General features: G+C 39.4%; 1 protein-coding gene across 3 annotated transcripts in view; it reads right to left on the bottom strand.

The window, feature by feature from the left end:
• Positions 1-14,659, bottom strand: part of mast2 (microtubule associated serine/threonine kinase 2) — a 416,215-nt gene that overhangs the window by 87,605 nt on the left and 313,951 nt on the right. For all 3 annotated transcript variants that reach the window (XM_060830482.1, XM_060830481.1, XM_060830483.1), the window contains 2 exons: positions 11,131-11,209; positions 551-705 (listed from right to left, as the gene is read on the bottom strand). In XM_060830482.1, the coding sequence (XP_060686465.1) occupies positions 551-705; positions 11,131-11,209 (234 nt within the window). The remainder of the gene's footprint in view (positions 1-550; positions 706-11,130; positions 11,210-14,659) is intronic.

Below are 14,659 nucleotides of genomic sequence, written 5' to 3' on the forward strand. Positions count from 1 at the left end.
ATTTACAAATCATCAGCTTAAGGTTTATAAAGAGAAAGATCTGCTTCATGGAATCTTTCTGTGAAAATTATTGCTCAATTGTGGTCAATCATATTTTCTCAAAATAAGTGGGCGGCACGGTGGCACAGTCGTTAGCACTGCTGTCTCACAGCGCCTGAGACCCGGGTTCATTTCCCGACTCAGGCGACTGACTGTGTGGAGTTTGCACGTTCTCCCCGTGTCTGCGTGGGTTTCCTCCGGGTGCTCCGGTTTCCTCCCACAGTCCAAAGATGTGCGGGTCAGGTGAATTGGCCATGCTAAATTGCCCGTAGTGTTAGGTAAGGGGTAAATGTAGGGGTATGGGTGGGTTGCGCTTCGGCGGGTCGGTGCGGACTTGTTGGGCCGAAGGGCCTGTTTCCACACTGTAAGTAATCTAGTCTAATCTAAAAAGTCATACTTCAGGTCGAAAGGAATTCAAACAAATGCATCATCTCTTTTTCTGTAAATCCTCGTGAGGCAATATTCCATTTAACTGGTGTGGCTTGTCAAGATTTATTTTTATACTACTAACCTGAGGCTGCGCGACCTAGGACGCATGGCAGGAGACTGTCGTCCATCATCATCTGTGATGCTCTCTGTGCTGAAGTGCTTGCTGAGGAAATGCAGTTCATCGGCTGTTGGCTGATATGGCAGCTGGTGAAGTTTTTCCTGTGATGAGCAGGATGACTGTGTGCAGTAAATAAAATCGTTCTAAGTGCTATTTCTCATCAGTCTCAAGTCCACTGTTCTAAATTACTAAAGCATGGAAATGATGGTAAAAAAAACAAGCATTCAAGGTAAACCTAAAAATATTAACTAAATCTGCTAATTTAATGAATGAATATGATGTTACTTGCTACAACAAATTTGACTGATGTTGCCTACATAATTGAGATTACATCACAGTCACCCCACTCCTGTAAAGCAAAGCATATTTATCATAAAGGTAAAATGTAATTTTTAAGACAACATATCTTGTCACAAAATACTGCTGCTGAAATAAATACACATGTGTACTATTAAAAACTTTTGTACTCATTCGTGGATGGATCTGATTGCTGCTGGCTAGACCTATATTTATTGTCAATCCCTAAATCTGGGAAATAAGGAATAAAAAGATTTTGATTTTAGCTTTCACAGGAAATGTTCAAAATTTAACCTAGAGGGAACTTATTTAAAGACTACATGTCGATAATGTCCAGAATCATCACTTCTGTTGTAATTATCCCAGCAAGGTTGCTTTGACTCTAAGAAAGCTGTAGTTATGACTGTAGGGGTCTAAGTGCAGTGTTTATTTTGTACAACTAATATGACAATGGACAGCACAATTAGTTCAACAATAAATATCAAAGCATCCATGTTACCATTATTTCTACCTAGAATGCCAGCTCAGAGAATGTTTTGAACTCTTTTGACCTCACTTTATTTCTTTCATTCTCTTCTAACTTTGCTATTTTCCTTTTTTCCTCTTGTCTATCACTCTTATTTCCCAGACACTCCTTCTTTCTCAATATTTGCCTCAACCATTGGCCAATAAGTGGACTGCAGTTTAATTTTTTTCTTCTTTTGGATTCACTTACGACCACCGAAGCCTTTCAATGATTTTGTAAACCATTACTCTGGCTCCTGTTATCAGCAGTTCCTACAAACCACCTTCTCTATGAACTCATAAGAACATTTTCAAAATCTCTCTTCAATTTACGCTGGAGTTACCTTAGTCCTCAGTTCTTCATCATCTTGCCTGATGCTTCAACAGAAACATTTTCTTTTCTCTCCTGTAAATATGGGTGATTACAATCCTCTTGTTCATTGGGCTACTCAGATAAGCAAAGGAAGCCATGAGAAAAAAAAAAGCCATGGAGTGTAGTTAGGGCAGTTTCTAAGAACAATATGTTGTGGATCCAGTCAGGAATCAGGCTGTTTTGGTGATGCGTAATGGGGTCAGTTTAATAAATGATGTCACAGTAAAAGATCCTCAAGGAAACTCTACCCTTTATGTGGTATATTTAAAAGGGATGAACTTAGGTTGGAAACAACTGTGCTAAGCTTACATAAGGATAAGTACAAAAGGAAGTATAACAGCTAGCTCATCCAAAATCCTGTCAGGGGTCTATTTCCAAACATGTTGTGGGATCCAGATGTAAGCAATCCCAAAGTGAATTCAGGTCACGATCTCTGGCCCATGTCTTTACTATAGATCAATTCAAAGTAATACTTTCCCAAAATGTTATTGATATCACGTCTGGGAAAGCTTCTCTCTCTAAATTTCACAATATTATCATTTGACAACTCTGTGTTGACCAAGTTCATCCCCAATCTACCCATCAGTCCTTTCCTTATTTGGTCCTCAAAATACAAAGGAATCTCTGTCCCAGCAGAAAGAGTTGGGTGATTTTAAGCACACTCAGCAGGCTAGAAGTCCAAAGGAAAATGCAGAGGTTTTACACCCCATCCAATGTTACTCTCCATTAGTTTCAGTTACAGCAAAACCTATCTGCTCTTGCTGGTCTGGGAAGTTGGTTAAATTTATCCCAACGGTCTCAGCCTATCCCTGTTCACAAAACAAATCTCTTCCTCAAGTGACTGACACAATCCGACTTGCACCATGCCTACTCTCTATCCACTAATATTACCATCTCTTCTGATGTCTTCTACGTTCCAAAGATGTGCAGGTTAAGAGGATTGGCTATACTAAATTGTCCATAATGCCTAGAATGTGTAGGTGAGGTAGATTAGCCATGGGGAATGCAAGGTTAGAGGGATGGTATGGGGGAGGTGGAGTCTGGGTGGGATGCTATCCAGAAAATCGGTGTGGACTTGTTGGGTTGAATGGCCTGTTTTCATACTGCAGAGATTCTATGAAATGCTTGATTTTAAATAATGCAAATGATGGTAAGTGATTTATTGAGTGTCCCCTTCAATAGAATATTCAGAATGAATGCGTGGCTTGAGAGATGATGCAGGAGGGAGGGGTTCAGATTTTTGGGACATTGGGGCCGGTTCACGGGAGGTGGAACTATTACAAACTGGATGGTCTACACTTGGGCCAGACTGGAACCAGTATCCTTGGGGGTGCTTTTGCTAACGCTGTTGGGGAGGGTTTAAACTAATGTGGCAGGGGGATGGAAACCAAATGAGGAGGTTAGTGGACAGGAAGGAGGTAATAATTAAAGCCTGTAAGGAACTAGATAATGAGGTCAACGTGATTAAGGGGAAGAGTAGGCAGGAAGCGGTGGATGATTGCAGAGGGATTGGTGGTCTGAAGTGCATTTGCTTTAATGCAAGAAGGCAGATGAACTTAGGGCTTGGATTAGTACCTGGGAGTATGATGTTATTGCTGTTACTGAGACTTGGATGAGGGAAGCTGAAAATGTGTTGCTGGTTAAAGCACAGCAGGTTAGGCAGCATCCAAGGAACAGGATGCTGCCTAACCTGCTGTGCTTTAACCAGCAACACATTTTCAGCTCTGATCTTCAGCATCTGCAGACCTCACTTTTTATTGGATGAGGGAAGGGCATGATTGGCAACTAAATGTCCCAGGATATCGATGCTTCAGGTGGGATAGAGAGGGAGGTAAAGTGGTGGAAGAGTTGCATTACTGGTCAGAGAGGATATCACAGCTGTGCTGAAGGAGGGCACTATGGAGGACTCGAGCAGTAAGTCTCTGCCCAATATGGGCAGAGCTCAGAAATAAGAAGGGTGCAGTAACAACACTGGGCTGTACTACAGACCTCCCAACAGCAAATGTGAGATAGAGGTACAAATATGTAAACAGATTATGGAAAGATGGAAGAGAAACAGGATGGTGGTGATAGGAGATTTTAATTTTCCCAACACTGACTGGGATTCATTTAATGTTAGAGGATTGGGTGGAGCAGAATTTGTAAGGAATATCCAGGAAAGTTATAGTCCAACTCGGGAAGGGGCTATACTAGACCTGATATTGGGAAATGAGCCCAGCCAGGTGGTTGACGTTTCACTGGGGGATTACTTTGGGAATAGAGATCACAATTCCATAAGTTTTAGGATACTCATGGATAAAGACAAGAATGGTCCTAAAGGAAGAATGCTAAAGTGGGGGAAGCCAACTATACCAAAATTTGGCAGGACCTGGGGATTATAGATTAGGAGCAGCTGTATGAGGGATATCCACATTCGATATGTGGGAGGCTTTTAAAGAGAGGCTGATTAGAGTTCAGGAGAGGTAGGTTTCTGTGAAAATGAGGGATAAAAATGGCAAGATTAGGGAACCATGGATGACAGGTGAAATTGTGAGACTAGCTAAAAGCTAAAAGTTTTATGCGTACATAAAGTCTAAGCTTCGTACATAAGGTTTGAAGTCAGACGAAGCTTTGGAAGAATATCGGGAATGTAGGACCAATCTGAAATGAGGAATTAAGAGGGCTAAAAGGGTCATCATGAGATACCTTTAGCAAACAGGGTTACGGAATATCCCAAAGCCTTTTATTCATATATAAGGTGCAAGAGGGTAAATAGGGAAAGGGTTGGCCCACTCAAGGACGAAGGAGGGAAGTTATGTCTGGAATCAGAGAAAATGGGTGAAATTCTTAATGAATACTTCGCATCGTTATTTACCGAGGAGTGGGACATGGCGGATGTTGAGATCAGTTTTGATTACTTTGATTACTCTAGGTCAAGTTGGCATAAGGAGGGAGAAGTGTTATGTATTCTAGTAGGCATTAAGGTAGACAAGTCCCAGGACCGGATGGGATCTCTCCCAGGTTACTGAGGGAAGTGAGAGGAAATAGCTAGGGCTTTAACAGATAGCTTTGCAGCATCCTTGAAAATGGGGGAGGTACCAGAGGTACCTGGAAAATTGCTAATGCTGTCCCCTTGTTTATGAAGGGCAGCAGGGATAATCCAGGTAATTACAGACCTGTGAGCCTAACGTCACTTGTAGGGAAGCTACGAGACAAGATTCTAAGGGTTAGGATATGTATCCATTTGGAAAAAATGGGCTTCTCAGTGATAGGCAGCATGATTTTGTGCAGGCAAGGTCACGTCTTACAAACCTAATAGAATTCTTTGAAGAGATGACAAAGTTGATTGATGAGAAAAGGGATGTAGATATCACACACATGGGCTTTAGTAAGGCATTTGATAAGGTTCCCCGTGGTAGGCTGATGAAGAAGGTGAAGTCGCATGGGGTCCAGGGTGTTCTAGTTAGATGGACAGAGAACTGGTTGGGCAACAGAAGACAGTGTGTGGCAGTGGAAGAGAGCTTCTCAAAATGGAGACCTGTAACCAATGGTATCCCACAGGGATCCATGCTGGGACCAGTGTTGTTTGTGATATACATAAATGATTTGGAGGAGGTGTAGGTTGTTTCATTAGCAAGTTTGCAGATGACAAAGATTGGTGGAGTAGCAGATAGTAAAGGGGACTGTCAGAGAATACAGCAGAATATAGATAGATTGGAGAGTTGGGTAGAGAAATCGCAGATGGAGTTCAATCTGGACAAATGTGAGGAAGATTTACCGAGGAGTGGGACATGGAAGATTTTGGAATATGCAATTCCATAGCGAACTATACAGTAAATGGAAAGGTCCTGGGGAAAACCGATGTACAGAGAGATCTGGGTTTTCATGTCCATTGTTCCCCGAAGGTGGCAATGCAGGTTAGTAGAGTGGTCAAGAAGGCATACAGCATGCTTTCCTTCATCAGACTGGGTACTGAGTACAAGAGTTGGCAGGTCATGTTATGATTGTATAAGATTTTGGTTCAGCTACATTTGGAATACTGTGTACAGATCTGGTTGCCACGTTAGCAAAAGGATGTGGATGCTTTGGAGTGTGTGCACAGGAGGTTCACTAGGATGTTGCCTGGTATGGAGGGTGCTAGCTATGAGGAGAGGATTAGGATTATTTTCATTGGAAAGAAGGCGGTTGAGGGGGGACCTAATGGAGGTCTACAACATCATTAGGTATAGACAGGGTGGATACCAAGAAACCTTTTCCCAGAGTGAAGGACTCAATTACTAGGGGTCACAAGTTCAAAGTGAGAGGGGAAAAGTTTAGGGGAGATATACATGGAACGTTCTTTACGCAGAGGGTGATGGGTGCCTGGAACGCATCGCCAGCGGAGGTGGTAGAGGCAGGAAGGGCAGCATCATTTAAGATGTATCTAGACAGATACATGAATGGGAAGGGAGCAGAGGTATACAGATCCTTAGAAAACAGATGGCAGATTTAGATAGAGGATATGGATTGGCACAGGCTTGGAGGGCCAAAGGGCTGTAGTGTTCCTTGTTCTTTATATTTGTTTCTCCTTCTTTTTATTGTGCATGAACAATGACGTAGGGAAGTATCGGTTCTATGGCATTATTGCTAGACTATTAATCCAGAAACTTAGCTAATATAGTGGGGACCTAAGTTCAAATCCACCATAGCAGATGGTGGAATGTGAATTTAATTTTAAAAATCTAGAATTAAGAATCTACTGGTAACCAGAAAATCATTATCAATTGTCAGGAAAAACCTGCCTGGTTCAATAATGTCCTTCAGGGAAGGAAACGTGCCATCTTCACCTTGTCTGATCTACATGTGACTCCAGAACCATAGTAGTGTGGTTGAATCTCAACTATCCTCTAAAATGGCCAAGCAAGGCACTCAGTTGCATCAATTGCTGCAAAGTCTCAACCAAGAAATGAAACCGGGTGGACCACCTCACACCAAACTAGTCACCTGAAACCACATGGCAAAAACTACCCTGTCAACCCTGCAAAGTTCTCTTTACTAACATCTGGGGCTAGTCTCACAGATAAGTAACAGCCTGATATAGTCATAATCACAGAATCACACCTTATAGACAATGTCTCAGACACCACCATCACAATCCCAAGATATGTCCATTCCCACTAACAGGGCAGATTCAGCATAGGTGACAACACAGTGGTATACAGACAGAAGGAAGTTGCCCTGAAGCCCCTCAACATTAACTCTGGATTCAAAGCTGAACAAGGGCAAGGCTGGTTAGTTGGTCATCTTGCCCTTTTTATATTTCCCATCCTTAGTAAAATGCCAACATGACTCTTAGCCTTCAGCCTTATGAGCATTTCAAAATTATCAGCATCTGTCTTTTTATATGCTGGTGGCATGTATTTCTAATATTCTATAATTTATTTTGCATTTTAACTTTAAATAATTTCAATGAAAAAGATATGAAATTTTGCCCGAGGAATACTGATACATACTCAAATGCTTTTAATCCAAGATAAATCTCCACCAACATGATCTACACAATTATTTTCAACATTTAATTTTTTTTTAATGTAAGGATTATTATAGTACTTAAGGTAGTTTAAGGATCTATGATAAGGGCTTTCATTTTTCAAGTCTTCAGAAATAGGAAACAACATTAAGAATAACTGCAAAAAATGATGGTTTCCTGGTATTAATAATTATTATATGATTGAAATTTGTCACACAAATGGAAAATGAATCATCAGCCTAGACTTGAAGGAGAACTTCCAAAAATTGACACCAGCAACTGCTGATATTCATTGATCATAGATCTCCCAAAAATAATAGGGACATAGGAAAGTACTCTCACTAATTATGGCAACATCTCTTATTGTTGGTTAATTTGCATTATCCACTGCCAACGTTTACTTAATCATTCAATATACAAGCACAATGACACAACATTGCGTGCAATTCTAGTCTCCTTCCTATTGGAAAGATTTTTTTTAGATTAGACTTACAGTGTGGAAACAGGCCCTTCGGCCCAACAAGTCCACACCGACCCGCCGAAGCGCAACCCACCCATACCCCTACATTTACGCCTTACCTAACACTACGGGCAATTTAGCTTGGCCAATTCACCTGACCCGCACATCTTTGGACTGTGGGAGGAAACCGGAGCACCCGGAGGAAACCCACGCAGACACGGGGAGAACGTGCAAACTCCACACAGTCAGTCGCCTGAGTCGGGAATTGAACCCGGGTCTACAGGCGCTGTGAGGCAGCAGTGCTAACCACTGTGCCACCGTGCCGCCGTGTGAAACTTGAAAGGGTTCAGAAAAGATTTACGAAGATGTTGCTAGGGTTGGAGGATTTGAACTATAGGGAGAGACTGAACAGGCTGGGCTGTTTTCCCTGGAGCGTCGGAAGCTGAGGGGTGACCTTACAGAGATTTATAAAAAATCATGAGGGGCATGGATAGGATAAATAGACAAAATCTTTTCCCTGGGGTGGGGGAGTGCAGAATTAGAGGGCATAGATTTAGGGTGAGAGGGGAAGAATGTAAAAGAAACTTAAGGGGCAATGTTTTCATGCAGAGGGTGGTAAGTGTATGGAATGAGCTGCCAGAGGAAGTGGTGGAGACTGGTACAATTGCAACATTTAAAAGGCATCTAGATGGGTATATGAATAGGAAGGGTTTGGGGGGATATGGGTAGATGCTACTAGATTGGGTTGGAATATCTGGTCGGCATGGACAAGTTGGACCGAAGGGTCTGTTTCCCTGCTGTACATCTCTATGACTCTATGACACTGGCAAATGAATGAAAATATGAGTATATATATTTTCTACATGCTCTGACATTTTTAAAGTGAGAAGACACAATTTTTTGTGGAGAAGAAATGCAAAAGGTATAAAGAGAGACAAACAGAATTAGAGTAAAGAGTTGCTCAGAGACAGGAGGAATATATAGGGAATCTATGACAGATTAAAATGAAGTTAGAGTATGTGTGCATTGCTGCTTAAATTGTATTGAATAAGATTGGCAAATTCTAAGAATAAGCCACATACGTGATGACAATAATCACAGTAATGGAGATATGGCTCAAACAATTGGAAGAATGAACATTTAGTCTTTCTGTTTATAATATATTCAGGAAAGTTATTGAAGATAAAAGGAGGGATGACAATATTTAAGGAAGACAATGTTAGTGTTAGAAAGGGTTGATGCACTCAAGGGTTGAAAAGACCGTATCAACTTGATTGGAATTAAATAGTAATCAAGGAGCTAATAAGTCACTGGGTGTATATTAATGACCATCAATTAATGAGAAGACAAAAGATCAAATTTGCAGGCAATTCACAGAAAGGTTGAAGAATATTTGAGTAGTTATCATGATATGTGTGATTTTTAGACCAGGAATAAACTTATAAAGAGCAAAGCAGGGAAGTTATCACTGAACACTGTACATAACAACTCTTTTGATCAATACTTATCCAGCTCAACAAGGAAAGATGCAGCATTTGGACCTAATTCTGGATAATGAAGTGGGGCAAGTGGAGCACTTTTTTCCCCCAAGGGAATATTTGTGAAATCATTAGTTTTAGATTGGTTATGGAAAAGGACAAGGAAAATAAAATCTGGTTCAAATGGACTAGAATCAATGATTTACACGCAAGACAATAAATTAGCCCTGGAAGACATTCAAAACAGTTGCGGACAAGACACATTCTCAAAGGGAAAATGAAAGACATCCAAAGCCAGAACTGCCTAGATGACTTAAAATCTAGAGCTTAAAATTAAACATAAATCATGACTCATGTAACATTCATAGTGCAGTGCAGAGCCAAACTGAATATTGAAAGTGTAGAGATCTAATAATGGAATGAGAGGGTCAAAGAGAGGATAAGAAGAGACCAGCAATGAATATAAAGGAAAACTCAATGTATTTCACGAACATAAACAGCAAAGGGTAGTTAGATGAAATTTAAAAGAAGGTCTTGTGGGAGGACATGACTAAGGTGCTAAAAATGCATAACTGCTTTCAAGAATTAAGAGAATGCTCTGAAGGAGCAGAGGATATTCAATAGGATTAGAAAAAGAGACACTTAAAGGTTGATAATTACTTGAAGAAGAAAAGGTACTCAGTCGAGCTGGAATGCACTCCAGATTACTAAAGGAGTAAAGGGTGTAAATTATGGAGGTACTGGCCACAATAATCTACAGTCTAGATTAGAGTGGTGCTGGAAAAGCACAGCAGGTCAGGCAGCATCTGAGGAGCAGGAAAATCGATGTTTCAGGCAAAAGCCCTTCATCATTCTAGCACCACTCTAATCCAGACTCTGATTTCCAGCAACTGCGGTCCTCACTTTTGCCACTATAATCGACAGCTCTTTCGATATAGCAGTGGCTCTAAAGGACTGGAAGATTGCAAATGTGACATTTCTGCTCACAAGCGGAAGACAGGGAAGCCCAGTGGTTCAGTCAGCCTGATGGCATTGTAAGAAGGTATCAATGAAGGTCAAGTTGGAACTTGGAAACAATATGGGTTAATAAATGAAAGCCAACATGGATTTGCTACAGAAAAATCATATTTGACTAATTTGATTGAGTTCTTTGCTAAACTAACAGACAGAAGTAATAGGGTAGTGCAATTAATATTATGTATATGAACTTTCAAAGGCATTTTGTAAAATAACACAATAGATGCAGCAAAATTGAAATCCATGAGACTTCCAGGGCCAGTGGCTGCATGGATGGTGCCCAGTAAAACAAACAATGACATCATGGAAAACCTTAATAAAATGTGACGTTATGTCCCTGTTAGATAATTGTGGTCAATCTTGGGAACCACACTTCAAATAATTTGCAAGACCTGAGAGAATGTGCTAGAGAAAATTGATGAAAGTAGTAGCAGCAATTAAGGACTTTAATTGTATAGAGAGACTAGAGAAACTGGAGAAAGTTAAGTGGACATTTGATGGCGATATTTAAAATCATGAAGGGTTTATGATAGGGTAAATAAAAATAAACTATTTTCGGTGGTTGACATAAGGAAATCTGGCAAAAGAGGAAAAAATAATTGCCACAGAGAGTTATGATGATCTGGAATGTATTGTCTGAAAGGAGGGTGAAAGCAGCTGCAGTAATAACTTACCAAAAGGGAGTTGGATTGAAACTTGAAGGAGGGAAAGACAGGAAAAACAACAGCTAATCGGAAAACTCTTTCAACAATCCTCCACATGCAGGAGGGCCAGATGACTTCCTACTATACTGTATTGCTCTATATATTTTATGAGTTAATCTACTAGACTACATGACCACATTACCAGCACAATTCCAAGATATGGCTTTTGGTCTATCGTTAGTTCATACCAATGATAATCTATTGCAAAATAATCAATACATACAGATACAGTGGAGCTGGGTGTATTGGTTCCATATCCAGAAGAAGGTAAGGAGGCCAAGGACCATCGGCGTCCATCAGTCCTGGAGATTTGGAGACAGAAAATACAGAATAGTGAGAACTAAATAGACAAAAACTATATTTAAGTTACATAAAACATTTGAAAAGGTGAAAGGCATTCTACGTGTAGTATTTTAGATGCAATGCACCTCCAAGGCCTTGTCCCATCTATTGAAATCCCAATTCAAGTGTTATGCAGAAAGAACAGGTTTATGTCAACAAGTTGAAGGAAAAAAAAAGACATTTGCTATACCAACAATAGTAACAACATAAGGGTTTTACTTAAACTTTCAGCCACATTCAATACCCAAGTTCAACAAACGATAAATAAAGTTAGTGACAGGAATGGAAACAAACTAAAAGCATCTTTTTTCTTAAACCAAGAAGTAGCCTCAGCCGTTTAAAATAAAAGGCTACAGAGGATCTGACCAACATGCACTCCAAGCCATCCTCCCATGCACAAAGAAAAAATGTGCATTTGACTTGTAGCTTTCTGGCAAGAACACAGTGTCAGCAATATTAAAGAATCAGGTTGGTATACAAATATCCTTCACATTAAATGTAGGACTTGCTTCATTTTTGAGTATATATACCCTAAAACATTTCAGTTTCTATAGAAGGGAAAAAAATTAACAATGGGTGTTCTCAAAAACTTTGCAATATTGATTGCCCATAAACAAGTGAAATCTTGTACTAGTCTTACTGAAGGTCAACACAGGAATTAGATGACATGTAGTTGACTTAATCTCATATATTACCTTTGTTACAGAACCAGCAAAGTACCATTTTAATGCTTTCCAATACCTTTTGAACTTAAACTTCAATCTTCTTTGTAACATCAACTACTCTATACCAGATATTCTGCTATAAAGTATGAAGTGTGAACTATAGAGGGAATGTATAACAGTGGGTCTTCAGATAACGAATTCTGCCTATAAAATACAGTTGCAAATTTTTAGACAGAATATTTCTGTCATTAAAAAAAATATAGCTTTAAACAATATATTGATGACTTAAGACAAAATACAGAGGAACCTCGATGACACGGGCGGGCAGCATTTCACTGGGTTAATCAAATGCCAGATAACATTGTTAGCCAAACATTGGGACCTTGCAATCTTGTCCGAATAATCTGAAATTCGGTTAACCGAGGTTTCACTGTATCAGAAGAGTAAATATAAACAACTTCAGAGTAACTGGATTTTCTATCAGATATTATCAATAGATTCCACTTGAGAAGCAGACTCAGGATTATAAATCCTTTCAGTAAGTGATCATATTCACTCTTGAACAATGTTCAGATTGTTTACTTCCCTTAAGTTATAAAGTTGCCTGATTCTTATGATTTCCAGTTAACTGGATTACTAATCATGAATAATAAACAAGGGAATAAAGATGTTAGCTTTTTAAAAATTGTATGGAATAGAAAAAAGCTGCAAATTAGTTCTACAGGGAGGTCATTAGCACGATCATGATATAATTATTAACACAAGGTTATATAAAGATTGTTATGTTTGGGGATTGATTCTTTTAGAGTAAATGTAGGAACAAAGGGGGCATGTGTCCTGGTCTGAATTCTGATGGCAACAAGCTTGATTCTTAAAGGGAGGCCCTTATTGTTCAATGGGAAGAAGGTGCAAGATATTCATATCTGTAAACAATGACCACAGCAACTGTGCTGACTGTGAATAGACTGTTAGTCTTCAAAGACCCAGGGAGGTGTTAGGAATTTAAATTTTGTAAATCGTTATACTTCAAACTGTTTATTTAATTTAAAGATAGAATAGCATTTCACTTGAGTAAAAAGCCCAGTTGATTCAGATCACCATTGAGATGGGCATCGAGGAGGAAGGGTTCATTAAAAGCCATCAAAGTTGGATTGCAGATTTTTCATGGAGCCTCACAAGTTCAATGTCTAAGAATCCGAGGTGGAGAGATAGAGGTAACAAGTCTCAATGGTTTACTACACAATCATTTATGTAGGAGCTAAGTTTGAATTGATGAGACTCAGCTAATGAGGATCCATGTAAGACTGGAAGTTTCAACAGGCTTTGGTGAGATACGGGTTATCTGGAAGGTAACCCTGACTTTGAAAACAAGTTTGGAAATTAGAAATTATCTGGTTGGAAAAAGGAAAAGAAAGTAAGCAAACCTCCAGGAGTAAGAATTATTTTGGATTCATTCTGGAAGAAGAGTGTTTACTGAGGGAACAAAGTAAAATATAATGTGGAAGGAGATATTCAATTATTTGAAGTGTTAATTGAGGGCTGTCCTTTCTACTGTTTAGAGGATAAGTCGTCCATTAGAGCAGTGTTTAGTTAGTGTTGCTTTTAGTTTGTTTGTTACAGCAGAAGCTGAATGCCAGAAATCTTCAGTGCAAGTTCTATTTTTTTTTAAGTTATTGATCTCCATGGGGATTTTAACAATATTATTTTACACAGATTTAATTTATTTGATCCTCACCTACAGATGGCTGCATACCAAATGCTGATTGGAGAGAATTATGAAATTCTTAGTTTTGCATGGCATCACAGCATAGCAGGTGTGCATTAGTTCTGCCTGGTTAAAGTTCCTTAATACTGTGTTACCATCTGCTCAAAGTCAATGATTTACAAAAGACCTGACCTTTGAATAACAGCAGAGATACAAGCTACTGAAGTCTCAGGTACTTTTAACTATAAGGAATGATAGAAAGAGAAGGGGACAACTAAGTCATGTAAAGTTGGGATTTTAAAATGATTCGTGTAAATGCAAAAAATATTAGAAATTAAATATTAAAATTACAATTGTATGCATCCAAAGAGAAATTCAACACTATAAATATCTCTGAAACACAGATTTAATTTGATTTTGTACCAATGGAGTGGCATTGTACATGACCCTTATGGCATAACAACAACGTACGACTAAAAGCAGCTTCCACCATTACCACCGAAGGAAAAGGGCATCAATAATACAAAACCTGCCCAGTGAAACTAACAAAAAGGATTTGGTCCTAATCAGTCATCAAACTGCACCCATCAGATCTAGAGGTTTCAAACAAAACAGTGGAGACAGATATTTTGCAACAAGCTCACTTAGGCATGTCCTAGGGTTCAGACAAATAGTTGGGCTAAATTGTCCTCACAATTCTCCACTTGCAGAGCAACAATTGACAGCATTACTGGGATAGGAACAGAATTTCAGTCCAAAGGATTTCTGGAGGGTTTTTTGTGGCACAATGGTAGTGTCCCCAGTTCAAATCCTACCTCCTCCAGAGGTGCATCAAACACATCTGAATAAATTGATTAGAAAATTTTAAAAGAATTAAAAGGGATTTCTATAGGCTGGATAAAGCAAAATGGAAACCATTTAACTCTACTTGTTAATTGGGATTTAATGAGAGAGTTGATATTAGTTCACAGAGGCCATTTGGATCAAACTACAGGTTTAATTCAGAAATTGCCAGAAAAGCTCAGCAGGTCTGGGAGCAA

Source organism: Hemiscyllium ocellatum, chromosome 9, assembly GCF_020745735.1.
Source record: "Hemiscyllium ocellatum isolate sHemOce1 chromosome 9, sHemOce1.pat.X.cur, whole genome shotgun sequence".
Classification (NCBI taxonomy): Eukaryota; Metazoa; Chordata; class Chondrichthyes; order Orectolobiformes; family Hemiscylliidae; genus Hemiscyllium; species Hemiscyllium ocellatum.